The sequence below is a fragment of the Fusarium graminearum genome, chromosome 2 (assembly GCF_000240135.3).
Source record: "Fusarium graminearum PH-1 chromosome 2, whole genome shotgun sequence".
Taxonomy (NCBI): Eukaryota; Fungi; Ascomycota; class Sordariomycetes; order Hypocreales; family Nectriaceae; genus Fusarium; species Fusarium graminearum.
The window spans coordinates 2,709,932-2,736,611 of record NC_026475.1 but is presented as its reverse complement, the minus strand read 5'-3'; the positions used below and the strand labels follow the sequence as shown (position 1 = coordinate 2,736,611).

Genomic DNA, 26,680 nt, shown 5'->3' with positions numbered 1-26,680 from the left:
GAGTCCCATATGCCATCTTTGATAGACTCGATTAATCGGGGCATAACTTTGAGGTATCATACGCGTTTCATTGTTCATGACATGGTGGATGTAAGGTTAAAAGGCTAATTCCGTACATCCCGGACTCGTCAGCTGATTGGCGCTGAGGGTCATGTGATTAGTCAGGCAAACTTGGCGATTGGTTGGCTACTGAGATGCTATCAGGAACATTGGCTACTAGACATAAGTGATGCGATTTAGCAAGTAAGTTTATAGCTTTGAGGCCCGAATTTATGACTGCTAATTTTTATATCTTAATTATCAATGGTCGGTGTTTCTGGAAAAAGAAATAAGCGTGCCCAATTACTCATTGTGGATGGGATTTGTTTATTGGCGGAGTCCCTATCAATTTACCTTGACCTTGTCATGCATGTATTTTGCTGCTCGATTAAAATAGTATTGTCCCTAATAAAATAAACTTCACTAATAAGAGGCCAAACTTACAAAGGTCTCTATCTACTTCAACCTTATTATAATATATAAAGCCCTTTCCCTCGTCCCTCAAATCCTGTCACCAAAACCTTCCTCTTCCTTCAACTCGACTCACTGCCAGCATGAACACTTCTTCGCTTCAAAACGCATTCGAGGCCCAAATGACCAAGGCATATTGCCCAGACGCTCCAACACCAGGATATCTGTGGGATCCGATTTTACACGTCTGGCGCAGCCTAGACTCAGGTCAGATAAAGGCGTCACACCTCTTCCAAGTCGACAAGCAAATTTCATGAACTCCATATTTGGCAGAGATGCTCGCGAAGAATTATTCTCACCCAGCAATGGTTTGTTTCTACATCCTCTCATAGAGAAAGCCCTTCACTGTGGATATATGGCCATTGTTCCTGACGTGGAACTCAACGACAGATTACCATGGTGGAACTGGAATAATCTGTCCCAGTCTGTAGAGGTCTGTGGATGGGAGAAGCTCGAGGTCAAGAATTACAAGCTAATTGTTCTTAGCGATCGGACTAAACGTATTCGTTCGCTTTTTGCCCACCAAGGATCCCAACTTCTCAAAAAGTGGTGGTCCCTTGACGGACGAAAACTCGTCTTTCGAAACGACTACCGGCTTCGGGCACGTTATGTTTGGTGGACGTATCTCAATACTATATTACATATCGTGTGGAGATGCGAAGAGGATAGCATCAAATACGGCTGGATGCATCGTTTGGACTTGGAATGAGCTGCACAGTATTGGAGAACATACGGACGTTACGCTAAGAGGAGCCAGATCCTGGGGCTTATTGAGTACATTCGATATGATCATGCTTATGAAATTCTTAATGAAGGCTATGACGAGGACGATGGCATAGAGGATACTAGGCCAGAGGCGGCGGAAGCCTTGCTACTTGAGGTTATCGCACGGTCAGAAGAGGATGGAGATGATGATTTTGGTACCGACAACGGCGATAGCGATGACGATGACTACGAGTATGACTACGAAAGTGACTATGATTAGGGTTATATAGATTCACCATGTTGACTTACAATGTCAAAGATGCTGTGCCATGCATATGCATTGGCCTGTCAAGTCTTAGGATAGAAACATAAGCAGTCTGGATAGTATTGGTCTAAATAGCATAAGCCCCTAACCTAATGATTTCACCCATCAGCAAATAGTCAAAGCATGCATATGACATATCAATTCATTATTCCATAAGTATCCGTACCAATTTCTACCATGGTGAAAAATAGTCTATTTCCACCCCATTGCAGCTCGCATTACAATCCTAATATCCTCCTTGCTAGACTCTGATAATGGCTTCATACCAGCTTTAATTTCCTCATCAAACTCAGCACCATGTTCCAGAAGCAACCAGACAATAGGCTTATTCCACCGACTGACTGCCCATTGAAGAGGCGTTTTACCGTGTCTATCCTTGGCGTCCACATCAGCCCGCCCAATTTCAAGTAGGAGTCTGGCAATAGACTCGTATCCCATATATACAGCACATGATAATGGAGTGTAACCATACCTGTCTTCAATGCTGACATCAGCCTTTCCTTTCTCTAAAAGCAATCTCACGATTCCTGATTGGTTATTCCATATAGCGTAAATCAGTGCCGTATACCCCTCATGATTCGCATTAACATGAATCTGATCTGATTCTAATAACAACCCGACTACTCCTTCATGCCCATGGGCAGTAGCTAGAAATAGAGGTGGAAATGTGAATATCCCCACGGCGTTAACATCAGCTTTACCACTGTCAATTAGCAGCTTCACGATTGTCTCTTGCCCACCTAAAGCTGCCTTATGCAATGGTGTTTCGTCGTCCACGTCCAATGTGTCGACCTGGATCTGGTCTAATGTTAGTAATAACCTGACTATATTTTCTTTTTTTTCTTGGACTGCTACAGCTAGCGGCGTCCAGCCGCGCCAGGGACAGAAGTTGACGTCGAAGTTACTGTCGCTGAGCAGCCTTTCGACCATTTGAACATGGCCCCCCCTTACAGCTTCAGAACCGGGTGTCAGGTGATTGTTACTCTCTGCATTCAAGTCCACCTTGCCAGTAGAGAGCAATATATCGAAGATAGCCATATGGCCGTTGCAGGCCGCATGGTATAGCGGCGACTGTTCTTCGCTATCTCTAGAATCTGCATCAACACCCTCTGTCGCTAGCAAGAGGCTGACTATGGACTCATGGCCCTCTTCAGCTGCCATGGACAGTGCGGTTCTGCCATATTTCTCCCTGGAGTTCGCATCGGCTCCATGTTCAAGAAGAACCTCGACTGTAGCCGTGTAGCCATTCATCGCAGCCCATATGAGTGGCGTCCGACCGAAAACATAATCCGTCAGATTCACGTCCTTGTCATTGCCTAGAAGAGCACTGACGGCCTCAGTCATTCCAAAATAAGCCGCCAGGTGAATACCCTCCATTCCCTTGGCCCCACCGATCGGAGGGTAACATGACATTGACGAGTAGACACGGCCGTGCCTTTTTGGAAGATTGTTCTTGTTGAGCAAAGATGAAGACGAGCCGCCACGTGCGGCTATCAGCACTTCTGCAGCTCTTTTCATAGGCTGATCAATAAGCAAGAACTCCATCAATTCCTTTCTTGTAGTTTTAGATACGCGGCCATGATGCCCCCAGTTAGTCGCAATGTATTCAAATAACAGAATTGACTCAAAACTTCGATATGCGCGGAGCCCTGACTTGGTGGGAATTTTTGAAGTGATCTTGTATGAGAGATATGTGACGCAGGCAACTGTGATATCGGTCTCTGCATTAGGGAACCAGTCTCCTTTTGTTCTCTCAAAGTATTGTTGAGTCGTGTAGTGCGCAAGCCTAACTATGTTGCTCTTCTTGTCCGCAACAACCAACCCTGCACATACGGTAATTATGTCGCCAATTTCAGGAAGATTGTTCTCATCAAGGTCGGTGTCACCATGCTTGACCGCCAGCGCATGACGAAGTTCGGACGTTTCCAAGGGACGCCTAGCACAAATGATCCACGTCAAAATCTTCTTTGCGAATTCCTTAGTGTTCACTCGGCTTTCGATTCGCTTCATTGCGCCTTCGTACGTTTTGTCGTATGCAGTCGTGCCAGTGGGTAGCGTCTCTAACGCATGTCGGATCTGATTCGGCAGAAACATGCCTTCTAAAGATCTCACGTGTAGCTCCGCAAGGAGGAACCTGTAAAATTATTAGCCCATGGACTACTTCGTTCGTAGCATTAGGCGTCATACATCCCATCGACCGCTTTGATAATCTTTGCTCGAATTTCATCACGCAGATCATTATTCTTTTTGACCAACTCAGATAAAGAGGTTAGGCGACTATCGAGATAGTTGCCTACATCCTCTTCACAGGCGCGAACTTCCAGCTGCATCATTTCACCGTGAAGTGTTTCCTCAATGTCAGGCATGTACCTCGAGGTCATGAAGAGGTTTGTCTCAAAATTCTCCTTGAGATCTACCAACTGTTTGAGAAGCTGTGACCTAATGCCTCCAGATGTCTGGCACTCGTCTAGTGCATCGATAATTATGTAAACTCGATCGTGTATCTTTATTAGTGATTGAAGGGCTTCCGAGATTTCTCCTATCAACGGCCATGTTTTGTTACGCTTGTGGCGGTCATAAAGATCTTGAATGACTTTTGGAAATATGGCCTGTCGCTCAGCCAGCTGTTTTACAAGGCTCGCCAGTATCTTGTCGGCTTTCTGATCGTCTTGGTTGCGATAGTTGCAGTATATGTAGGCGATACCGATACTACCATCCGAACGCAGTCTTTGTCCAATATCATGAATCACAACGGAGGTGAGGATAGTTTTGCCTGCACCAGGAATTCCTTGGCAAAACAAGGTCTGTTTTTTTGTCTTTACCCATCTCTGATACGTTTCTGAGTTCAAGAGCCATTGGCAAGTCCCAGGCTGTCGTCTTGTGAATATATCCTTGTGTACTGTTGAATAGTCGATCGGTGTAAGCCATTGGAGAATATCCCGGTGCTGTTGATTACGCAGCGCGGACTGAATGTGGGTGACATTGTGCGATATTTCATCCACACTGGCTTTCATTTCCTGTATAACTAACCTCCATTAGCTACATTCTTGTGATTACTAAGATCTAGAAACGTAACCCAAATGGAATCCTTAAAGTGAATGTCGAATCTTACTTTTGGCATCTCTCATCTGGCTGACCTCTGTAACCAGCACCTCACTCAAAAGCTCTTTGGCAAAGGCTGCAGCTACGGCAGCTGCGTGTTCTTGCCAGTCTTTGTTCTTTCCTGAGTCAGCGTAGTCACAGATGCCTCGAATGACGAGGCAAGGAAAGTCGTTTGCCAGCCCTGCCGCTTCCATTTCTAGACACAGCACGTGTCCATCCATCTGGTGGTTGATGTTGTCCCGAAGAACAGAGTCCTTAACAAGCCGATTTCCAGAAGCAATCAGGCCATAATGGACTTGCATATCCCTCGGTCCCTCTGATGACTCTCCGTCGGCCGAGCTCCCAGAAGCCAATGTTCGCCATCCCAGGAAAAACTTGAAAAGGATCGCAATTGTTTGCCATATAGTAATGAACAAGGCAATCCATCCAACACGATCATCTCTAACTCCCGTTGGTGAGAATAGGGGATCCTTCAGTAGATCAGACTTTATGTATTTGGTCTTCAGTTTGGGGTACTTGGTTGCCAGCTCGTCTAGATATTGGGGTATCTTAGGACCGGTCATTTCTCGCTTCGACTCGACCTTGGTCAATGCGGTGAGAAGCTCGCTTGGCGGGTTGTTGAGAGCACCAATTCGTTTGAAGTTTCCACCCTTGATTGACTCGCGGAAATCCCACTGCACGACGCCAGGATATTGTTTGATGGGTGAGCTAACCACGACATCTCCCAGGCGAACTTGAGGAGGAATACCGGCACCGATGCCGACCAAAAGGCCAAACTTAATAGAGGGAAAGGTGTCAAGCATTCTCGCGGCCACTGTTGCTGCTGAGTTGGTACCATACATGCCCTTAGGGAGGCACGCAATGACTACATTATGTTCCCCAACAGCTCCCAGAGTGTATGCGTTTTTATCAGTGGGTTGCTTGGGAAGAGCCGGATGTTCACAATCCAGCATGGCAAGCGCTGCGGTTTGCTCTTTTGGGAGTACGCAAACCCAACCCACAGTATAGTCGTTGTGGGTAAGCTTCATAGAAGTCATCTTTATTGGACATGGAATCTGTTTTTCCGCTTTGCCAAGTTCTGTAAAACAGAGTGAATGAATGATGGCGAGAATTCGCAAACGTTAAGGTCTTGGATATTTCGAGTAGCCCATAAAATGCCTCGTAGAATGTAGGCTTGGCGCAAGGCTGAATTGAACCCTACCATAAGCTGAAAAGCAGGCTACCCTGGTAAAAGTGATAGGTCTTAAATCGAGGCTGCTCTACATAAGATGCCTACTGGTAAGCAGAAACGTTCACCTCATAAGACTCAGGATACAGAAATAAATACCCTAAAAATATAGTCTAAATAGCCTTAGATGACCTACTAATTTATCTATTATGTTCTTAGCGGACAATTGTTGTAATACCCTGAGGTATGCATCAGTTGTGAGTGAGGCTGTAAAAATGCAGATCTACACCAGTCTGGTACTTAGCAGTGCTTCGACTGGGCATAATAAGCCTAGATTTTTACACTGGGCCAAAAGAAAAGTGTCATCTAAGAGCGACCACGCCAGGAGTCGAACCTGGAATCTCTAGAGTATTCAGAAGATGAAGCCGAAATCTAGCGCCTTAGCCATTAGGCCACGCGGCCGGTGCTATCGATAAAGGATTCTCCTGTATATGGTCCCATCAATCCTTGAGTTCTTTCCATGGCCATGGCACAAGTATGCAGTTGGCATCGGCAAGATGCTCAATGGTCGTGTTGAGAGCATCTCATTATCTCTAATCATTCATATCGCAGATTCATATGGTCCATCACTTGGTACAAACACAGGCTAGACTCTCATCCAACAATGCTGCAGATTGATTCCTCGGGACTCGATGTCAACAATCAGGCTTTCCCCTCTGCGCGTGTTTGTTAAAGCAGTCTATGATGCATCTAATATGTACGGTGCCGGTTGCATGTCACCACTCTAGAATCAGATACAGAAAACATCCATCGAAATGACGGCAAGGAGGATGACTGCATAGCAAGTGCAAACTGGTTGGTCCAGCAGTGATCGGACCGGTAAGTCACAGTGGTGCACAGATGCAATCGAGAATTTACCCGCTGGCTGTCACTTGCGAAACTTGAATCAGGCTCTCGCACTTGAATCCCCGATTTTGATCAGTTTCTCCTTCGCGCAACTTTCTCTTCTTCACTCTCATCTTTCACACACTACAGCATACCCACACAACTGATACTCGCGATACAACAACCAAACCCGCAACATGTTGGAGCATCTAGCTCCGTGGTCGCCTACTACCGAGGTCACCACCAAGGTGAAGATCGATGACCTGGAAATTCGTTTCAAAAGAACAATTCGTGTTCCGGACAATGATGACACAAACGACCTACCCCCGGACGCAGGCTCATTCCCGCTGTACAAGGTCGACGACTACGCCGATGCTCTCCCGCTGAGCATGGCGCAGAAGGGCGGATTGTTTATTCCAATGTATCGTATGTTTGTCATACTGTGGGTTAAGATGCTGGCTGACCTATGCTATTTAGAGAAAGAAGCCATCTGGGTTGGCTTCACTTCGATGCGTCGGTATGCCATCGAAGTTTTCGTGGGTGGCATCAACGCTGTTTCAGGCGAACCTATCGTTGCGGACGCTGCCACGGCACTCCGGCGCCGGAACCTCATCCGTCAAGGCAAGAGCGTGCAGGACTATGTCGTCGTTCCAGGCCAACACTGGCTCGATGGTATTGCATTCGGACAGGGAAACGTTCGACAGTTCGTGGCCATGCCGGCAGGAAAAGGTCATTCCGTCGAGAGTCAGATCACTGGCGAGGAAGTCACCGGAGGCATCCAGTTCAACATTTCTCGTCTAGACATCATGCCTCGTGATATCAAGAAGGAGGACGAAATCACTCTCATGGTTCAGTCCCTCAATCGCGGCTACATCTCGTTGAAGGCATCCCAAGCCGATACCGTTGCCGAATTCAAGGCACGATTTGAGGCAAAGGAGAAAGTGCCTGCAGATCTGTTGCGTTTTACCTATGGCAGACGACAGCTTGAAGGTGAGTAACTGAGCTCTGTTCTTTCAACTTACTAATGAGAAATAGATCACGAAACACTCGCTGAGTACCACCTGCCCAACCATGGGCTGATTCAAACAGCGACAAGACTCCGCGGTGGCGCTGTTGGCAACTCGGCGGAGATGCACATGGCCGCCGGTGGACGAATCACCCAGGGTATTGTCGCGCTCCAGAAGCTCCGTTATTCGAAGACAGTTCCCGTCACGTTCAACGTCCAGGTTCTCAACAGCGCCAGCTTCGAACGCGTGACTGGCAAAAAGCCGCCTCAGTCTCCAATTACAGCCAAGTGGTACGCCGATGCTGGCTACCCTTTCTTTTCGATCTACGAGGAACCGACAACCATTTGTGGTGATTTCACTGGCGTAAAGTCCATCGCGGAAATCGATGGAACCACTGAAGAGTCCATGCCTGTTGGTATGCCGGTCGTGGACTGCATCACCCGCAAGGTCCGTCCTGGCAAGGGTGCTGTTGGGCTCTTTAACCCGCAGGCACTAGACCTCAAGTTGGAGCTGGAATGGGAGCTGGTGGAAAGACTTCAGAAAATGCGAACTCTATTTTGAGTTGGCGCTGTACTGGGTAATGGTACGGATATGGTTGAGATCGTGATGGATTAAGTAAGCTCTCCCAGGGATAGTAATATGGAGTGGCGGTTCATGTATGGATCGCGCGGTAGCTGAGTCTTGAGGCTCAAACCACACACTAGACAGAACCAACAAAACTTATCATTTAGTTTAGGATATTTTCATCCTCCGTATCGTACTCACCTGGCCGTCGCGTCCGGCATAGCTGTGAGGCGTAAGATGTCATCCCTCAACGTGCAGCAACTGGATACCCTAGAGATGTGACTGTATGCCAGCTTTTCGAGTACCCACTAAAGAGAACACCCGCATGGGTGACATGTTCAATGACGCGGCAAGGCTTTTGGAGAATTGAGGCGGGGGAGCTGAGAGAATGAGGCGATTTAAGCTTACCCATTGGCGCGGGTCGTTCTTCAGAGGAATTGCTCCGATCTCTGTATGATTTGTCATGTTCGTTCTTGTGTTGGACAGTCTTGGCGTGTCTCACGCGCTGGATCTACGTTGTGCTTGAGGGTAATACTTGTTGATCCGTTTGAGGACAAATACAATAGCCGGTAACAACAAGGATTATTTGGAAACAATTGAGTTGAATAATATTCGTAACGTTATAGATAACGTTATTCGTTTAGCTGTGCTTCTTGTGAGGCTTGATGTCAGCTTGAAGTGTCAGCATCAGCATGTAAGCTCTCGCCTTAGGTTGTCGCGTCAGGATTCATTGTTGGGTATAATAGAGTCGGTAGAGCTCATCAGAAAATACCATTCATCATTATCAAACTTCAATTCAAACTTGTACATCTGCCCGATAATATTTTACAAACATGTCTCATCTCAAGTATTCCACGTACGAAGGCGCGGGCGAGTACCTCACCAACCTGCTCGGCTACAGTCAAGTTGTCCGTGTTGGCGACCGTATTGAGATCAGTGGACAAGGTGAGTTCTACAAGAAATAATAAATTGACCAAGCGCTAATTAATAATTCCCAGGTGGCTGGACGTTGAAGGATGGCGAACTTGTATTCCCAGAGACCCAGCTTGAGCAAATTGACCAGGCTTTCCACAATGTCGCCACAGCTCTAAAGGCGGGAGGTGGCAAAGGCTGGGAGCAAGTCTACCGGGTCAATTCGTACCACACTGAAATCACACCCGAAGTTGGTCAAAGAATGGCCGAAAATTACAAGAAATGGATGCCAAACCACAAGGTCATTTGGACTCAGCTTGGTGTTGCGCAATTGGGAGTCCCTCAAATGAAGGTTGAGATTGAGGTGGTGGCAATTGATGCTGAGGGAGCAGCCAAAGCGTAAGAGCAGTGATTCATATCACAACAACAAGCGTCAGCATAGCATATCAACTTGATCAATGAAAATAGTCACTCCTTCATCATGTTTACACAATAAAAATACAAATACAATCTGCATACATCTCTCACGCACATCAGTATCAGTGAATGAACTCTGCTTACTAACACAACACAATGCTCCCAATCAAGTTTAGCGTGAGCCAACTTGAGCGAGCGCGAGAAAGGTTCTTTTTTCTCGCGACATCATCGTTTCATCCCGCCCACACAAAGACCTAACAAAGCCAAAATTCACGATGCGCAACAAGCCCAATAAATCAAGACCCCAGCGCAACTCGCGCCCTGCGAGGAATGACAACAGAGATCGTCCATACCAAAATTCGGATTCCTATCGACCTGGCGACAGACATGATCTCCCACCTCGACCGCCGCCACCGCGCGATGACTTCCGAAACTCGGGAGGCGACTCGTATCGTCCGAACGTGCCCCAGGGTGATTTCACATTTCGCATGGACAAGCCTGCTGGAATGCCAGAATTCCCTTCTGATTATCGTGGTCCGCCGTCCGATAGAAGAGGTCCCCGTCGCGATGGTGGTAGAGGCCGAGGTCGTGGCAGAGGAGGAAGGCGCTGGCAACCCCCGCCTCACCCCTCCGAGCGCGCTCTAGTGTCAGGCGCGACACAGAACATGCCCGAGGAGCGTCTAGGCGAAGACGGTATTGCCAAGTTCCGCGATGTCGACCAGTTGTCTGACGATGACGAGCTTGATATGGACATCTCCTCGTCCTCAGAGACTGAAGGCCCTTCCAAGAAGCGTGCCCGAACTACGAACGATGATGACAATGATGGCGATGCATCAGGCGATGCGGCACCTAAGTGGTCTAACCCTGATCCATACACAGCTCTCCCCTGCCCCGATGAAAGCACGCGCAAGAAGAAGGATATGGTTAAGCTCATCCGAAAGGCTCGTCTCGAGGACCAGACGGGTAAGCTCGCTGCCTCAACGGAAGCTGAGGATTTCATCTCCTTCGATTTTACCGAGGACGAGGACGAGGAGGCTAGTGATGAGGAAGAAGAGGAACAAAAAGATGCGCCACCACCTCCTCCCCGTGGTCCTCCTCCCACCATCGAACAACCGCCGCCACCTCCACCGAACGCACCCTCCGGACCAAGAGCCGATCTCGACAAGCCGCGGGCGCCTAATGACGATATAATGGAGGCTCGAAGACTGGCAAACGATGGCCTGGGCTCTCGCAAACGTACTGCGGACGACGTCATCAAGCCCCCCGATTATGGGCAATTGAAGAAGGCCACTACAAAGCCCTCCAAGGGTTCGCTGCTACCTAGCTGGCAACCGAAGGCCACCGAGGATCCCTGTCCTTGGGACACTGTCGATCATACTGCCACTACTAGCATGGGATTCCGGTAAGCTTGCTATCCTCGCATGCTGCTTATCGCAGTTTCTCGTCGACCCCACAATGCTGACCTCTACAGACTACACAAAGAAGTTATGGACTTCTATGACTACGTTAGACCCCGTGACTTTGAACAGCGCATTCGTGACAACCTCGTCGAGAACCTCCGCAAGGCTATGCGCCGCGATGGACGTAACTTTGCCAGCGCGTCCGTTCATCCTTTCGGTTCCTTCATGTCTGGTCTGTACCTCCCCACTGCAGACATGGACTTGGTTGTCTGCTCGGCCAGCTTCATGCGGGGCGGTCCCCCAACATACCTCTCCGCCAAGAGCTGGCTGTACAAGTTCCAAAAGTTCCTCGTCGCTCAACAAGTTGCCGAACAGCATTCTATCGAGGTTATCGCCCACGCTAGAATTCCGCTCGTCAAATTCGTTGACAAGCAGACCGGTCTCAAGGTCGACGTCTCATTCGAGAACCTTGGTGGTGTGAACGCCATCGATACTTTCTTGCAGTGGAAGGAACAGTATCCTGCTATGCCCATCCTTGTCACCGTGATCAAACACTTTCTTCTCATGCGCGGTCTCAATGAACCTGTGAATGGTGGAATCGGTGGCTTCTCTGTTATTTGCTTGGTCGTCAGTATGTTGCAGCTTATGCCACAGGTTCAAAGTAGAAGTCTGGTGCCCGAACACCATCTCGGCGAAATGCTCCTCGAGTTCTTTGAGCTTTACGGCTACGACTTTCATCACGAGCGCAACGCCATTTCTCTTACAAGACCTGTCGGATACGTTCGCAAGGTCAGTTTGCATTTATAATAATCCTGACTAGTGCTAATCTTTACCAGTCCACCGTCAACAGTCTGACATACAAGAACTACGATCGTCTTTCCATCATCGACCCCAACAACCCCGCCAACGATATCTCCGGTGGCTCTGCCAACACCCCAGCTATTCTGAATCGCTTCAAGGACGCCTTCAATCTTTTACGTGACAGGATGAGTGACATTGCGCGCAACCCCAACAAGGGCAACATTCTCGAGGTCATTCTCCAGGGCGACTACTCTTCCTTCCGAATGCAGCGGGAATACCTTCGTCATGTTCATGAGAAACTCATCGGTCCCTGCTAGTCTTGAACATCCTCATCCGTCTCAATCCTTATACCTACTCGCTGTGCACATTGTTTCATGCCGGAGTTGTTTTCTTTATGGTTACGAAACATGGATATAGATGGATACGTTATGCGGAACGGGTGGCGACAGCGACACACAGTTGTCTTTCATTTCTTATCGTTTTCTTTCGCGTTTTTTCTTATCATGTGTATAGCAACGCCCCGTCATGATATGGAGAGGAAAGCGAAGCCGGTAGCTTTCTGTGGTTATCTTGTTTTTTTTTTCTTGCTGGCGTACATACCGGTCTCTGCCTGCGATGGGGGAAGACAAAAAAAAACAAAAAAACACAAGCGGCCCAACAATTGGACGATTTATCATCTCGACTTGGGACTCTTACTACTAACCTTTTCTTTTTCTTTTCTTCGCAGTGATGATGCAGTGTGGCTCTACTAATGATTTTAGGATTGGCTCTTGATGCTCTTCTTTTCTTCTTCGGTTTATCGGTGTTGAAACGATCGTTGTCCTTTGGATGACACCTTTTCTCACTGCGCACTTTGCTTGATGCAGGGTCGTGGAGAGGAAATTGACATAGCTGGCTGTGCGATGTGGTAGAGAACCACGATTGGATGTTGAGGAGACCCGATGGTTTGAGGTATCTTGGATATAAGTCTATACTACTGGGGTACTGGAACAACGTCTGCTTGACGACTGCCGCCAGATCCATGTGAACTGATAAGTCCTTGCAGTGAAAGCAATATTATCCACCTAGCCAGATCTCTTTACCGAATTTTAACCTTACCTAATCAGGAGTGGATACATACTGGCCTGGTCTATTGGCGTTTTCTCAAAGTGTCCTTGTCCTCTTTTTTTAACCATTGTGGAAATATCAATATCTAGTACTTCCATATACTATGGCCCAACCAGTGATCGATGAGGAGGACGATCCTTTCTGGATCTATGATGACGTCTTCCGAATAGCTCGCTTTGAAGGAGATCCTCGATGCAAGCGTAGCGTTATCCACCGACTAGACACAACGTTAACTCTCAGACACGGCCACAAACCTAAGAAATGGGGCTTCGCTATTATACGCACCGATTACGGCCCTGGATCGGACCAGAAACTCGAGTATGCTCTTGAGATTATAAACAATATCGCCCAGCACTGGGTTGAAGACGAAGTCGAGGGTCTTAAGTTCCGAATTACCCAGGGTAAAGAAACGGACTTCCGATATAAGGATGTCCCTGTCGAGGTTGACACGCGCCCAAACGAGGAATTTGTACGCCGCTATGAGAATGACGTTGTGGAGGATCAGAGTCTGGAAAACGCCTCTTTCGCTGCGGTGCGCGAATATTTCAAGACCTGGATTGCATCCAAGGGGGGCAGGTCGAACGTTGGGAATACAAGATACGTTGCGTGCATCATGCTCGATGCCGAGACGCTCTCTCAGCTTGCTACTGCGCCTAAAGGCTTTCCTCACGGCTGTGATGTCTACAGCTCCTCATATTGGGTCAAGATGGTCGACGTGGAGGCGAGTCCTGACGAGGCGATTCATGTACGTGTGCGTGGAACTGACGATTTGATGAAATATTGGTTCACGCGGAACATGATACGAAGCCATGTGTTGACACACAGGAAAGATCGCGAATATCCAGGAGTTCTTTATTTTGGCGACCCGCCGTCATTAGGATTTGAGGAAATGGAGTGTCCACCGCTTCCCTAGTCTTAGAGGTCTATCATGCATTTCGCTTTTCCGCAGCCGATGTATTTGTAAAGCAGATATGTTGCCTGTTCTAAGTCTCGTGATATAATCGTGTGGCTAATTCTGTTGACTCTTCTATAGACTCTAATACGCGTCGTGGGAAAAAAAAAGACACAACGTCGAACCAAGCATTCCATCTCTAACCTCATTCACCTGTCTTAGTAGGCCAGACATAACCGTCTGTAATGTAAATTGTTGTAGAAACTGAAGTTCTTTGAGGATAAGGATCCTTCCAGTCATGGTTCGGCCCTACACAGTACGCGTTGCCAGCCACGAGTTTCGCTGAGCATGCCGCTGCGTCGGTGCCCAGTCCGGTATTGACCATGAACAACAAGTCGATATCGATACTTGAAACAGCACAAATATGAGCGCACGAGTCTTCCTTGCCTGCAACATACCACCGGCCGCAACGTTCCGTTGTACCTTGGGGTACCTTGGCACCCGTAGGAGGGGCAATCTTGTCGTAGGTGTATGGGTTGAATGGCTGAGGCGTGGTAGTATCGGTGCTGTTGTATGAGGTATTGTTCTGTTCGAATTCTAGGCCGAAGCATATAATGTTCCCATATGCGGCAGTGAATTCCTGCAGGTTGATGCAATTATAACCGACCCATGGGTTATAAAGCTGTACATCCCCCTCAAGCAGTTTGTTGGTCGCATGAGACTCAAGTAGATGGTAATCCTCCTCAGTTCGCAGCTGATGAACACGGTCGCACTTTGCAGGCATGCAGAGCTTGGTACCGGGCTCAATTACTGCATCTGCGCTGCAGCTGGGCAGGTGGTATTGATTCACAATGAAGAGAGAAGCTGATACGCCGCGCTTGAGTCCAATCGAGTCATAAGTTTCGCCGGTGCTAGTCGTGTACCACTCATCCGTGCCACAGTCAAGAGAGTTGTCCTCTAGCTCAGGCGTCAATGAGTTTGGTACTGTCGTGTTGCCTTTAAGGCCGCATTTGGCATAAATATACTGAAGTTGTCTCTCGTAGTAGTCGTCGTAGATTGAATACGGAGAAGCTTGCATCATCGCAAGCCGTTTAACGTAGCATGTCGAGCACATCTCTTCTCGCGGCATTTTCGTGTAGTCAGAGACGCTTGTAAACTTGCTGATAACATCTGTGACATAGCTTTTTAGTGAGAGGCAAAACGTAGATATATCAGGGATGCCATACCATTGCAGTATTGTCCAGAACTATCCTTCAGGCATGTTTCGTTGTAACCAGCCCACATATAACCAGCCCAGAGCATGGGAACAGCGCCACCAAGTGTGTATCCCCGACAGGCCAGCTCCACGGTATTGAACCAGCTACGCAAACTCTTCCTTTCAGCAGCTAAAGGAAGGTTGGCCAGGAGCGCAAGTATTGTTACCGCGACGACCTGAAGGACCAAAAATGGAGCGACTGTGAATGGGAGAGTCATATTGGTGTGATCCCCAAAAACTGGGGTGGTTTGGGTTACTGTATCAGTGGATGCCCAAGCGACAAAGTCCGTGTGGCTATGGACTACAACTAGAGAGAGTGCTATAACGGTGGCGCTAGAGCAAAGTGCTGCATACCATCTTTCTCTACCACTGTCACCAAGAACCCCGAGGACAAGGAGCTGGCGGATGCTCTTGAGATCTTCCTCGATAAGCCCGTCTGTACCAACGAGACCCAGTCGTTACGCTATGAGAGCCGAGAGCTTGTCATAGGCCTGCGTGCTTGGGAAACAAGGACCAATCATCCTAACTACCTACAGGTTGTTAACAGTCTACAGGTTCTAGCTGCTGCGGCTGGTGCATTAGCTGTGAATCTAGATCGTGTGCCTGGGCAATCTTGAGTTGTTTAAGTATAGTATTAGACTATAAGCTTGTTTCTTAAATAAAGAAGCTTATATCTATTTAATAGCTTATATAATCTGTCGACCGACTTGAAGAGTGAAAGTTCGCACTGGAATACAAGGTCGGTAAGTAGGCCACCTCACATAGGAGGTAGAAGTTGATGGAATGTTTAAGAACCACAATGATGATCAGATAAGATGAAATTACTCAAACAGAACACATTCACACATGGACACATCACGGCCTCTGGTAAACATAAAGCTTAGTCACCGAACCATAAGAGACCAAATCTAGTACATCATTTTAGGTTACTTGAGTTCAGCTTCTTAGACCACACAATCCACACGATGCTACTAATTTAGGCAGGTAGATATAGTCGGTGTTTACTGACTTATAATGGTTGATGGTTACTCAAGTTAATCACATGATACCGCTGACGGGTAGGTCCACGTAGAGTCATAGTGAAAATGAGTACACTGCCACTGTCATGCATCGATTACACTCACGGTTAACTTAACCAACGACCTTCAAGACAAATGCCCCAAAAACAGACATTTTGTGTACAAACTACGTGAGTCCTGGAGCACTGTTACTTCGTACTTATACGACCAACTTTTCTTTCTCCCGTTTCAGATGCCACCCTTGTAGCGAACCTAATCATATTTTGTTTCCATCACAACCTTTTCTTCACCTTCCAAGGTCTTATCCTGGGGATATGGTTTCCATCTTCAATTTCACTTTTTCGAGCATTATGACTCCAATGCTCACTCATGACCTTTTTTTGCCTTCAAGCCACGCCACGAGGCTCAAAGTTTAATATATATTCAACTCCAAAGGTTCAACAAATCTTGCAACGAGGAGAAGTTTTGATGATGTGCCCGCTGGTTGACAGTGGTCAATCGGGCTTGTCAGTCTTTCTGAGGGGCCAATCAAGGTCACATGCCTCAAGGCAGCACTGTTTATAAAAAGTTTATATTGTATGTTGTCTTGTGAGAGGATCACATTTTATTTGTGACCGCAACTTAATATCGCTAACGCAGTTCCACGACAGTGATGCATGACATAAACTCGCCGTTATTGTCGTCCTGCCTAAATTTTACCTTCCAATAAACCTTGACATGAGGAATGACTATAAAAAAAATCTTACCTTGCCCCGTAAGAATTGGCGTATATATAGTCACTTTTGTTCCCATTCATCTCATTTCCACTCTTCCCATCAACACCACCGACAACTGAAAACTTCACTCTTCGCAACAACGCAAACGACAACTACAAGACGACAAGATGGCAAGCTACAGATTAGATCCCTTTTCCAAGCTGCCATCAGAGATTTGTGTCAACGTTCTCATTTCCATCAACAACACGGCAATGATATCACAGTTGATCCAAGCCTCGCCAGTCTTGCTTGCACAATATTGCGCAAGCAAAATGTACATCATAAAGAAGATTATCGACTATGATGAAGGCATGATGCAAGACGCCATGGCGATCATCCTGTTCCCGCGCGTTTCTTCTCCTGGCCAGGGACTTATATATGAGCGCCCTGCAACCGCCGTACGCGTACATCTTCGCAAATGGTCAAAGTCTCAACTCCCGGACCCTCTCAAGAAAAACGACCACCCTCTCGCAGGTAAACTGATTAGTTTACATGGTCGGATCATGATTTATCTCGAGGACTACGTCACTAAAGCCACTGCGTACTTCCCCCCTCGAGAATATCTTTGTCTACCAGACATCCAGGAGCCGTGGGCTGAGGCATACTCCAAGTTCAGAGGTTCCAAGGTGACACCGCGATTCAATTCTGCAAATCTCACGACTTTAGAGAGGAAAAGGTTGTTGAAGGCGTTTCTGAGGTACTACTTGACGTCCGAGGCCAACTTCCTTGCTCCAGTTCCCACTGGCATACCACCACACAAAGTCAGCAAAGCGGAAGAACAAGCTCTCATATGTATCTCCAATTACTTCAAAAGTCTGTACGGCGCAATCTTTGCCCAGTGCACTGATACTTGGCTCCCAACCATATCATCAGTTACTTCATCATCTGAACCTGGGCTACTATATCCGAATGACTTTTATTTCGACTATGACGTCTATGCAGATGGAATCAAGTTCTCCTATAACTATCGCGCTTACGGAGGCGGCAGTTTCGGTCTTGGTTTTGAAATTCTGGGGCCTGGTCGTCTCACCGAGTTTCTTCGCTATGACATGTCCAAAGCAAACGAGATAAGAGCCCTTAGGCGTGAATTGAAATCTCTCTGGCATAGCAATTGCCTGCAACCCTGGAACGGTCGGGAGCTAACTGTTGGACTCTTTTTCGATACTCGTGATGATTACAAAGATGGTTGCGAATCATTGATGTATGAGATGCTGGCGCCGACTATGGAGCAGCGTACAAACGGTGGTAAAATCGCTTGTCAGCGGGCGTGGGTTTTCTTCGATAACAGTCGTTTGTACCCTCAAGAGACGGATGAACGACCGAACTTTCCATCCGAGGATTTTCTCGAGGAAAGGAGTCGGCAAACGAGGTGGCGGCGCAAGCATAGCGAGAAGAGGAAGATGCGACGATCACAACTGTGGCATGACGGGCTGATGGACGATGATTCGGATGAAGTTTTTGGTAAATGAAAACATCCGTTTCTCGTACCAGCATCAACTTGTTCGGGGTGAAGATATGGGAAGCTTGAATATCATCAAGTTGCAACAAACTTTTATATTTATAGAGTAACCGGAAATATTTTTACCTTATAGCTTTTTGGCCTGGAATATGGCTTTTGGAGTTTTGACTATGTGATACTATGAACTTTGGTGATTATTCGCTGCCCCAAACCTTGAATATCCTGGTCCTCCACAGGATGTGCCAAGGAAATAGAAAGAGGCAGGCATGAGCATGAGTCACAGAGGACTAGTAACGCAGTTTTGGCAGGTATAGCTTCTACATTTCCACCTTTGTGTACTAACCTCTTCTCCCTGCCCCTCCCCATGTCTGCTCTTTGTTTCCTCATCACCTTCATCATCCACATCAAGATACGATGATTCCCAACGCTGCACTGGAAGCACTAAAACAAAGTTCACCACCATCATCACCATCACAGTAGCTTGTTTTCTTCTTCTTTTTTTTTATATTATCAAATTAATTATCTGATAATTATATTTAATCGCCGCCACCACCGCCATCATGAACCCCGAAGAGCTCGCCCATCTTGCAGCGATGGGGCTACCAGCTCCTACCAACGTGACGCCCTCTATGCGTCAAGGCATTCGGGACCGAGCCGATTCTCTCTGGGGTCCCACGCTGAACGTGTCGCCCGAGGCATACGCACGTCGGCGTGACCAGAGCAGACGATTACAGTTGGCCCGAGATCAGGGACATGGACCAAAACGGAGGAAATTAGTAAGTCGCTTTATGATGTTTAGTCCAGAGCCTTAGGCTATCTTTTGTTTTGTTTTGCAAAGTCTTAGTGACTAACGCATCTTGCGTCTGCTAGACTAACTCACCGCCTTGCCGTATACCCCCCCACCCCGCACACCTCACAACATCAACTCGTCATTGAAGTCTACATATTCATACCTCTCTGTATTTTTTAAATTAAATCTGTATTTTTTTATTTTAACAGTAATGGATTTGAAGCTATCAGATTATGAATACAGGATGTCGTTGGCGGTTAATGACGTCGATAATATAGGTTTGCGCGCGTCGGCGCGAAAACACTCCATTAAGATCTCGACATTGAAGGATCGTTGCGCCGGAGCCTACGACATTACAACAGCACATCGGAGAGAACTGTCGCTAACTCCTGAGCAAGAAGATGACCTAGTGAACTATATTATTGAGAGAGAGAAGGCATTCCAGCCTCTCTCGAGGTCTGAGATACGCGGCTTTGCACAGCAGCTGTCTGAGGTCAATGGGCAGTTATCCTATATTGGCAAGAACTGGGTAGACCGGTTCTTTATATGACATTCTACCATAGAAAAGAAGCCTACGAAGGTCTTCGAATCTGCTAGAAAACGTGCCGTAACGAGGAAATCGTTATCTAACTACTACGAGGGTCTCCAATGGGTTATTAATAACAAAAACATCACACGAGCAAATACATATAACGTCGATGAAAACGGCATGCAACTTGGGGAAACCCGGGCCGGCATAGTAGCAGGAACAGTCATGACGGCACGATCTGAGGTTATCAAGACGGACAATTCAACTTGGGCCTCAGTGATCGAGTGTATATCAGCCGGATCTCGCCGTCTTACGCCTGTTGTCGTATTTACTGGAAAAAACCTCTAAGGACAGTGGTTTCCTAACGTTTTTCCCAACTGGAAGTACGAGGCAAGTCTCTCGGGTTGGTCAAATACAGATATCTTCAACCGATGGTTTATGGATATATTTATCCGTGAGACAACGCCATCAGATCCCTCTCAATGGAGACTTTTAGTCTTGGACCAGCATAAATCATATATCACACCAGAATTGATGAAAAAGGCTTGGATGCATAGAATTTGGCTCTCTTGGTTACCCTCACATTTATCACACATTACTCAGCCGCTCGATGTTGCGGTATTTGGGCCGTTGAAAACGTACTATCATCAGTTAACCCGTGCTTGGGCTACATACGAAGTAACCTCTCCACATCAACAACAACTCTTCATAGAAGCATACAAAAGGGCTTCTGAAAAAGCTATAAGCCGTAGGAACATAATGAGTGGTTTCTCAGCTTCTGGTGTATTCCCAGTCGATGTGAGGAAGGCGATAGAGGCGTTGAAGCCCAAGGAGAGAAAACGCAAGACCTTTGAGGCACCTACAACACCAAAGAGGCCACAAGTAACTGACGATATGACCTGGAGTACGCCTCAAGGAAGTGCCGATATTCAAAAACAACAGAAAGCTGCCCAAAGTGAAGGAATTATATCGATCCGTGACTTCAATTGTATCATGACGAAGATGATGAAGTCAATTGACAACAAAAACAGCCAAATTCAACGCCTTGAGGAGGAAAAAGCTATTCTCAAAGCTTTAGCGGCGGCCAAAGAGCCTACCGGCCGAGTCCCAGTTGAATTTGATCCAAATGCAGCTTTCCCTTCAATTGACCAGATCATCACGGCGAGAGATCAAGCTGAAAAGAATGTCATATATAAATTGAAGGAAAATGCGAAAGAAAAACGCAAAAAACAATCTGAGAAAAAAACAGAAGATACAATATATATTAGTTAGATAGTATGCAGAATCTCAATTGAATTGGATTAATACACATAATTGTAGAATTATTGGAAGTCATTGTTGTGTTGTTGATGTGATGCTATCACAAGTGTGCGGAGTGGGGGGGGGTGTACGGCAAGGCGGTGAGTTAGTCTAGACCTCATGACTAATGCCCGCCGCCACGATACTCTTAGCCCTTGAATATCAGCGCCGGTTGGACGACAGGTTCTGAAGGGCTACCTCTCTGTGACCTCAATTTGTCAGTTGGCTGGTGGGAATATACCACCATGAAGCAAGAGAAGATGGAGGCCGCTGAACGGACCCGGTTCAAACGTGGGCGGCGTCAGCACAAGCTGATGCAGAGATGGCAAAACTCGCTAGCTAGAAGGCATATTCTTTTTTCTCAATATAACTAACCTATACTGACTTAACTAGATATAAGAAAAGGGTTCGCCAACGGAGACGCCATGAGGCGTTGAATCTTTACAAGTTGGCCCAAGATCGCCAGAACGAGCTGGCAGATCAATACAAGGCTAAAGCTCGGCAAAGGTTTGGTGGTGCGCCACACCCTACCTGGAAGCCACCACAGCGCCATCAGTGGGTTGTCGACCGCCTGAGAGCTGGCAAAAGGACCCAGGAGTGGCTGTCTTGGCGAGAGAGTATGGCTAGCCTTGCAGAAGAAACTGCCATCTACGCCATCGAGTAATTATTATTATTAAGCAAATCGTATTTGGTATAACAGCTAATGATACTAAAGGCAAGCAGAGACGCACTGCTGGCTGTTGGAGAACTGGCCATATGGATATGCAGACCGGGCGCGACGAGAAGCCATCGAGTAGGACACGAGTAGGCAACATGATTATGCAAAGGAAAATGCTAGAAGCCCGAGGAAAAGATCACTCGTAACATACTGCGAAGGAAAACGTACAAAACCCCCGACGAGGACGCATCTAGATAGGTAGTCTAAGCTTTAGGATACGAAAATAAACAACCTAAAAAGTCTGATCATAAACTGGCCTAAAACAATAGCTTGCTGGGTCTTTATTTTGAGCTTGAGATTTCTAGCGTCGATTCTCTTGGCACATTTGATCGCCATTGTCCTTGATAAAATGAACCGTGAGGAAGTTCTCAGGTATTTGTCCCATCTGCTCCTTGGCTGTGTTGGAGATGGCTTCAACAAATGTTTTAACTTTTGACAGACAATTCGTTTCATCATGCTCTCATCTTTTCTGTCAATTCATAGTGTCAGTACTGAATCATAGCCTGCAAGTTGACTCTGTTTATTGTTCTCGGTCACAGCAAACACAGTGGATGAGGTATTATCTGACAGTTTTATGGACTTGTTTAGCCTGTCAATCTTTTCGAGAAAATCAGGGTCCAATATCGCTTAGTTTGGGAACCTTGATGGACCCTGGATAACCGAGTACAGTCTGTCCAATAAAAGATGCGGGATTATTAACAAGAGGTATCTATCTATCATACAGGCCTTGACACACACTTTTTCCATTTTCCTAGCATATCTAGCTTTCATTTTTGACACTGAAAAGTATAACTTCCAGCCGCGTCTATTTTATGGGTGTAACTAATTTGTCATGGCAGTGGTTGACTATCTTTGGGGCGATACCAGTAAGGAGGAGAAGAAGTTGATACGAAAACTCGGTTTGTCACTCCCGTTCTTCAGTGTGGCCCGTACTGATAATTGCTAGATTTTTTTATTCTTGTGAGATAAAGTTTCTGCTCCTTCTTAACCGTTTGTGGACTGATCAAGACAGACATTTTGCTGCTTCAGCTTCTTCTTCAACCACCTTGGTAAGTCCCATCCACCACTGTGTGAACTCGTCTTTAACTGTTACTATAGATAGACAGGCATTTGCCAATGCATACGTGCGTCGAAATTCATTGACTGAAGAACCATAGCTGAATCTGAAATAGGTCGCTGGTTTAAAAGAGGCGCTTGACCTCCACGGTAACCAATACAATGTTCTACTCTCAATGACCTCGGCGGGGTATGCCAGAAACACCTTAATCAATGTACAAGATACGTCAACTGACAAACTCATAGAATGCTGGTTGGACAAATACCAAGCAGCATCATCATCCACAAGATCAGACCTCGCATATGGCTTTCCTCAATGGTCGTCACCTGGGCTGGCCTGACCATGGCTAGTGCAGCTTGCAAGACATATTCTCAGCTATGCGCCGTTCGATTCCTCATGGGCCTAGCTGAAGCTAGTACCTACGCTGGATCAATCTACATCATGGGATCGTGGTAGTAAGTATCACATATCTTCTCGGCAGTGCCATGCTGACACCCACGCAGCAAGTCAGACGAGATCGGCAAGCGGACAGCCATGTTTACTGTCGGTGGGCAAGTAGGAAAGATGTTTGCCGGTGCCATGATGGCTGCTATCCATGAGTCTATGGAAGGTCATGGTGGACTCGCAGGTTGGCAATGGGTGTTTTTGATCGACGGCATCATCATTCTGCCCATTGCCGTGTTTGGCTTCTTTTACTTTCCCGACGTCCCAGAGTACACTGATGCTCCATACCTGAATGAGAAAGAACGCCAGCTAGCTCTGGATCGACTACCACCCAAGAGGGAAGATGGCCATAGCATCCAAGCTTGGAGCCTTATCAAGAGGGTCCTAGGGAATCCCTTAGTGTGAGTCAATACATGACAGATGTTTTGCAATAGAGACTAACGAGTTACAGGTACATCTTCTGTGTATTCTCCATTCTTGGTACAGCTTTACAGTCATACGTCGTCCAAGGACTCATGCTACTTTACCTTAAATTCCGCAAAGACATCGACGGTTTTACACAAACCGAAGTCAACACCCTACCCATCCCAACTCACGCCGTTGGTATCGTCGCCGAGTTCTCTATCTCATTTTTCATGGACAGATACAATCAACGCATGTCCCTTGGTTTCATACTTTGCATCATTCAAATTGCATGCAGCATCGTCCTTCTGATCCCAAACATGAGTGTACCAGGCAACCTCACAGCACTATATCTTTCAGCTTCATCATATGGCATAGCCCCTTTGATGTACGGTTGGGCGAGTAATATTCTGGCACGAACAGCAGACGACGCAGCGCGAAGTGTGACTCTGGCTTCCATGACGGCCGTCGATGGTCTTTGGTGGACGTTCTGGGGCATCGTGCTTTTCCCAGCTGACGATGCTCCGTATTGGAAGAATGGGTACATTGCGATGCTTTGTGTCAGTACGGCAATGGCGGGATGGCTCTTTGTTGTTCGATGGGTAAGTTCTATGAGGGGATTAAGGTGTGGTTTTGCTGACAGGAGTAGGTTGATCGTTACACGGCTGAGAAGTACCCCGCTGGTGAGCATACGAGTGCTTCATCTTTGGTGCCGACTCAGGTCAATTACTCTACCATGAGTCAACCTGAGAAAGACAATAAAAAGGCTTAGATGAGGAAATTGGAGGTTGACAGACAAGCATGGAAATAATAGAAGTGGCGGCCTCCAGTGTTCAAGACAAGAATATAAATAACATAACACTGTACCAAAACGGCATAAATTACTGCGCCAATTTCATGTGTCACCATTCGCCTTCTGAATTTGATTATAACGATAACCGGCTTGAAAACATCCACCTCCAATTCTGTTATGCCCTCTCCTAGCTCCGTCGAATCCTCCCACGAATTTTCGCGCCACCCCTACCTCCTCTGCTCGGAGGAGGACTGCACTTGAAACATTTCTTGTCATAATAAGCCAGCGGACCCCTGATATTCCCCGGGATCTCATTATCAGGGTAAAGCGTGCAAAACCCCTGTATTCCTGCCTCCTCGCCAGGAGTAAAGCTGAACTGCTGGCAAGTAAACTGTTCATAGTCGTAACAACTCTTGGCGCAATCGTACATCGACCAACTGGGGAGACTGTAGCTGTCCGTATCTTTAAAGGCTCCTCGCTTGTTGCAGTTGAGTTCTTCGGTTTCGATTTCGGATTCGGTTTTCAGATCGTACGTGGTACAGGCGGATGGGTTGCATTTGTTTGCGCTGACGCCTGATGCAGCCAGGGCCGCGACCGCGACGGCGATGGTCTTTGTAGAAGGCATGTTGAATATGCCTATGCGATTGAGGATTTGTGGACAATACTAATTGTTGGAAATGCGGGTGTCGAGGGGAAATCTGCTTTCAAGTACGAGCGACCCCTGCAGCTAGCGTCAATAGTCGCGCGCCACAATCAATAGTTTCTTCGTAGTTTAATTAAACCGCAGTCTAGCTCAAAGATCTAGATAGATCCTGGCGTCAGGGTATGAGAAACATTGACCGCTAGGGACATAAAAGACACAATTATCAGGAGAACCTATGCCACTTAGACTATGGAGGCCAGCGTTTCTGCTAGCTATTAATAACCTTGTTCTTTTCTTAATATGGAGTAAACATTCTGGGATGGTTCAAGTAAAGTCTTTATGTGCAATCAGACTTCGTTTTGTTTATTAAAGCTTTATCTTTTTCGTGACGATACTGTATGCTGCAGGCGTCGCTACACCTAACAAGCTAACCGAGTAAAATACAGGTATGATGAACAACTTGCAGTAGGTGACCACAGGGAGCCCAAACGTCTCTGATGTTAGAGAAACGGCACAAATAGCCAAAAGGCTTTCTGTAGAGATGAGAACCTCTTTCCGCACCCAAAGAAACTCTGGGTATCTGAGCGATGAAGATTGTAGATGCAAGTCCAGGATTAGGCGTCCTACAACTACAAGCGCGAGAAACACTGATGGTGAGAGAACCAGTCGTGGGCTTGACGCTACTTGTGAAAGACCCCAATGTGTGAAGCAGACTGCGTGGATGAAGACTCCACCGCTGAGTATGAACTCTGGGCTTCTTCCCAACTTTCTTGAGGCGAGTAGAATTGACTATACACAAAGAAGTCAGCATTTTGAATTCCATATCATTTGTAATAATTCGACATACCTCGAATGGAATAGTCAGCAGTGGGATGACAGTCACCCATCCCGAAGGCATAATCGCAGTCAGCACTATTGGAAACGAACAGATAATCGCAGAAACCTGCAGCGCACGACTCCAACCGAACGAGAAGCGACTCATCTTATCGCTGTACTGTTGGAGTGTTCCAAAATGGGCGTTGATAAGAGTGCTCGGTGGACGTCGATATACTCTTGACAATGCATAGTTGAAGAGGAAATACGCGAGGCTGGATAGACACAGTGCTAGTGAGTAGTCTTGAAGTCGACTGTTCTTAGTGCCCCAACTCGACGGTATATACAGACAGAATGATATAATGGATGCCAATGCCATCATACGTAGGCTGACAAAGTAGTGCCAGTTCTTCATGAGGGTGTGGTTAAAAGTTGCCACGACCCAGAAGGCATCAGTGCCAGCCATGAGACTGAGAGCTAGCCAGACATCGCCACATAGTAAAGCAGCGGAATAACCATGCCTTTGTGTCTCACTGGTTGTGAGAACCGAGGGAAAGGAGAATGTGTCGTTGCCTTGTGTGATCAACGCCGACGGTGTCGTGATTTCAACACATGGGTGAGGCAGTACCAGCTTCTTTTTCATCCTTGGCAGATGCAGAAGAGTTGCTGTGTAAGACGTGAATGAAAGTATGACTAGAAGTTGAACCAGAATGAATCGGTGCGTTTTTTTGTCTTTTATGTCAAACGACATGACTGACTTCGAGGCTTTGACGTCCATGGTGAGTCCTGTTAATAATCAAAAACCAGTTTGGCTTCTGTACCTATGCGTAGTTGACACGAGTCAATTGGTGTAGTTTCGGATTGAAAGAAGAAGAAACAACTGTTGTCCGTGGAGCTCAGTAGATGCTT

At 46.9% G+C, this 26,680-nt stretch overlaps 13 protein-coding genes and 1 non-coding gene across 14 annotated transcripts; 9 read left to right on the top strand and 5 right to left on the bottom strand.

Annotated features, from left to right (window-relative positions):
* Nucleotides 1–593: 593 nt before the first annotated feature.
* Nucleotides 594–1,495, top strand: FGSG_08154 (uncharacterized protein; the record flags this gene model as incomplete). Its single annotated transcript, XM_011322357.1, has 3 exons — nucleotides 594–717; nucleotides 843–943; nucleotides 1,229–1,495. The coding sequence occupies 3 exons, from the start codon at nucleotides 594–596 to the stop codon at nucleotides 1,493–1,495; spliced, it is 492 nt and encodes a 163-aa protein (XP_011320659.1).
* A 237-nt stretch (nucleotides 1,496–1,732) lies between these two features.
* FGSG_08155 (uncharacterized protein) lies at nucleotides 1,733–5,679 on the bottom strand (the record flags this gene model as incomplete). The annotated part of the gene is made up of 5 exons (XM_011322356.1): nucleotides 1,733–2,338; nucleotides 2,492–3,674; nucleotides 3,728–4,328; nucleotides 4,571–4,579; nucleotides 4,653–5,679. 5 exons carry the CDS (start codon nucleotides 5,677–5,679, stop codon nucleotides 1,733–1,735), a joined length of 3,426 nt encoding a protein of 1,141 aa, XP_011320658.1.
* Nucleotides 5,680–6,183: 504 nt separating this feature from the next.
* Nucleotides 6,184–6,272, bottom strand: FGSG_20716. The gene has a single exon. It is a non-coding gene; the product is annotated as a tRNA-Arg (tRNA).
* Nucleotides 6,273–6,892: 620 nt separating this feature from the next.
* FGSG_08156 (uncharacterized protein) lies at nucleotides 6,893–8,263 on the top strand (the record flags this gene model as incomplete). Its single annotated transcript, XM_011322355.1, has 3 exons — nucleotides 6,893–7,121; nucleotides 7,173–7,655; nucleotides 7,731–8,263. The coding sequence occupies 3 exons, from the start codon at nucleotides 6,893–6,895 to the stop codon at nucleotides 8,261–8,263; spliced, it is 1,245 nt and encodes a 414-aa protein (XP_011320657.1).
* Nucleotides 8,264–9,099: 836 nt separating this feature from the next.
* FGSG_08157 (uncharacterized protein) lies at nucleotides 9,100–9,604 on the top strand (the record flags this gene model as incomplete). The annotated part of the gene is made up of 2 exons (XM_011322354.1): nucleotides 9,100–9,211; nucleotides 9,265–9,604. 2 exons carry the CDS (start codon nucleotides 9,100–9,102, stop codon nucleotides 9,579–9,581), a joined length of 429 nt encoding a protein of 142 aa, XP_011320656.1. The 3' UTR covers nucleotides 9,582–9,604.
* Nucleotides 9,605–9,870: 266 nt separating this feature from the next.
* Nucleotides 9,871–12,113, top strand: FGSG_08158 (uncharacterized protein; the record flags this gene model as incomplete). Its single annotated transcript, XM_011322353.1, has 3 exons — nucleotides 9,871–10,997; nucleotides 11,067–11,775; nucleotides 11,832–12,113. The coding sequence occupies 3 exons, from the start codon at nucleotides 9,871–9,873 to the stop codon at nucleotides 12,111–12,113; spliced, it is 2,118 nt and encodes a 705-aa protein (XP_011320655.1).
* Nucleotides 12,114–13,006: 893 nt separating this feature from the next.
* On the top strand, nucleotides 13,007–13,781 carry FGSG_08159 (uncharacterized protein; the record flags this gene model as incomplete). Its single annotated transcript, XM_011322352.1, has 2 exons — nucleotides 13,007–13,648; nucleotides 13,734–13,781. 2 exons carry the CDS (start codon nucleotides 13,007–13,009, stop codon nucleotides 13,779–13,781), a joined length of 690 nt encoding a protein of 229 aa, XP_011320654.1.
* A 219-nt stretch (nucleotides 13,782–14,000) lies between these two features.
* Nucleotides 14,001–15,268, bottom strand: FGSG_08160 (uncharacterized protein; the record flags this gene model as incomplete). Its single annotated transcript, XM_011322351.1, has 2 exons — nucleotides 14,001–14,965; nucleotides 15,022–15,268. The coding sequence occupies 2 exons, from the start codon at nucleotides 15,266–15,268 to the stop codon at nucleotides 14,001–14,003; spliced, it is 1,212 nt and encodes a 403-aa protein (XP_011320653.1).
* A 1,684-nt stretch (nucleotides 15,269–16,952) lies between these two features.
* Nucleotides 16,953–18,293, top strand: FGSG_08161 (uncharacterized protein; the record flags this gene model as incomplete). The annotated part of the gene is made up of 1 exon (XM_011322350.1): nucleotides 16,953–18,293. One exon carries the CDS (start codon nucleotides 16,953–16,955, stop codon nucleotides 18,291–18,293), a length of 1,341 nt encoding a protein of 446 aa, XP_011320652.1.
* A 550-nt stretch (nucleotides 18,294–18,843) lies between these two features.
* Nucleotides 18,844–20,874, top strand: FGSG_13431 (uncharacterized protein; the record flags this gene model as incomplete). Its single annotated transcript, XM_011322349.1, has 4 exons — nucleotides 18,844–19,059; nucleotides 19,297–19,602; nucleotides 19,642–19,926; nucleotides 19,957–20,874. 4 exons carry the CDS (start codon nucleotides 18,844–18,846, stop codon nucleotides 20,872–20,874), a joined length of 1,725 nt encoding a protein of 574 aa, XP_011320651.1.
* Nucleotides 20,875–21,146: 272 nt separating this feature from the next.
* Nucleotides 21,147–21,565, top strand: FGSG_13430 (uncharacterized protein; the record flags this gene model as incomplete). The annotated part of the gene is made up of 2 exons (XM_011322348.1): nucleotides 21,147–21,184; nucleotides 21,295–21,565. 2 exons carry the CDS (start codon nucleotides 21,147–21,149, stop codon nucleotides 21,563–21,565), a joined length of 309 nt encoding a protein of 102 aa, XP_011320650.1.
* Nucleotides 21,566–22,451: 886 nt separating this feature from the next.
* Nucleotides 22,452–24,294, top strand: FGSG_08163 (uncharacterized protein; the record flags this gene model as incomplete). Its single annotated transcript, XM_011322347.1, has 7 exons — nucleotides 22,452–22,518; nucleotides 22,718–22,743; nucleotides 22,792–22,865; nucleotides 22,922–23,131; nucleotides 23,180–23,521; nucleotides 23,572–24,124; nucleotides 24,172–24,294. The coding sequence occupies 7 exons, from the start codon at nucleotides 22,452–22,454 to the stop codon at nucleotides 24,292–24,294; spliced, it is 1,395 nt and encodes a 464-aa protein (XP_011320649.1).
* A 208-nt stretch (nucleotides 24,295–24,502) lies between these two features.
* On the bottom strand, nucleotides 24,503–24,940 carry FGSG_08164 (uncharacterized protein; the record flags this gene model as incomplete). Its single annotated transcript, XM_011322346.1, has 1 exon — nucleotides 24,503–24,940. The coding sequence occupies one exon, from the start codon at nucleotides 24,938–24,940 to the stop codon at nucleotides 24,503–24,505; it is 438 nt and encodes a 145-aa protein (XP_011320648.1).
* A 384-nt stretch (nucleotides 24,941–25,324) lies between these two features.
* FGSG_08165 (uncharacterized protein) lies at nucleotides 25,325–26,549 on the bottom strand (the record flags this gene model as incomplete). Its single annotated transcript, XM_011322345.1, has 2 exons — nucleotides 25,325–25,747; nucleotides 25,806–26,549. The coding sequence occupies 2 exons, from the start codon at nucleotides 26,547–26,549 to the stop codon at nucleotides 25,325–25,327; spliced, it is 1,167 nt and encodes a 388-aa protein (XP_011320647.1).
* Nucleotides 26,550–26,680: the final 131 nt, after the last annotated feature.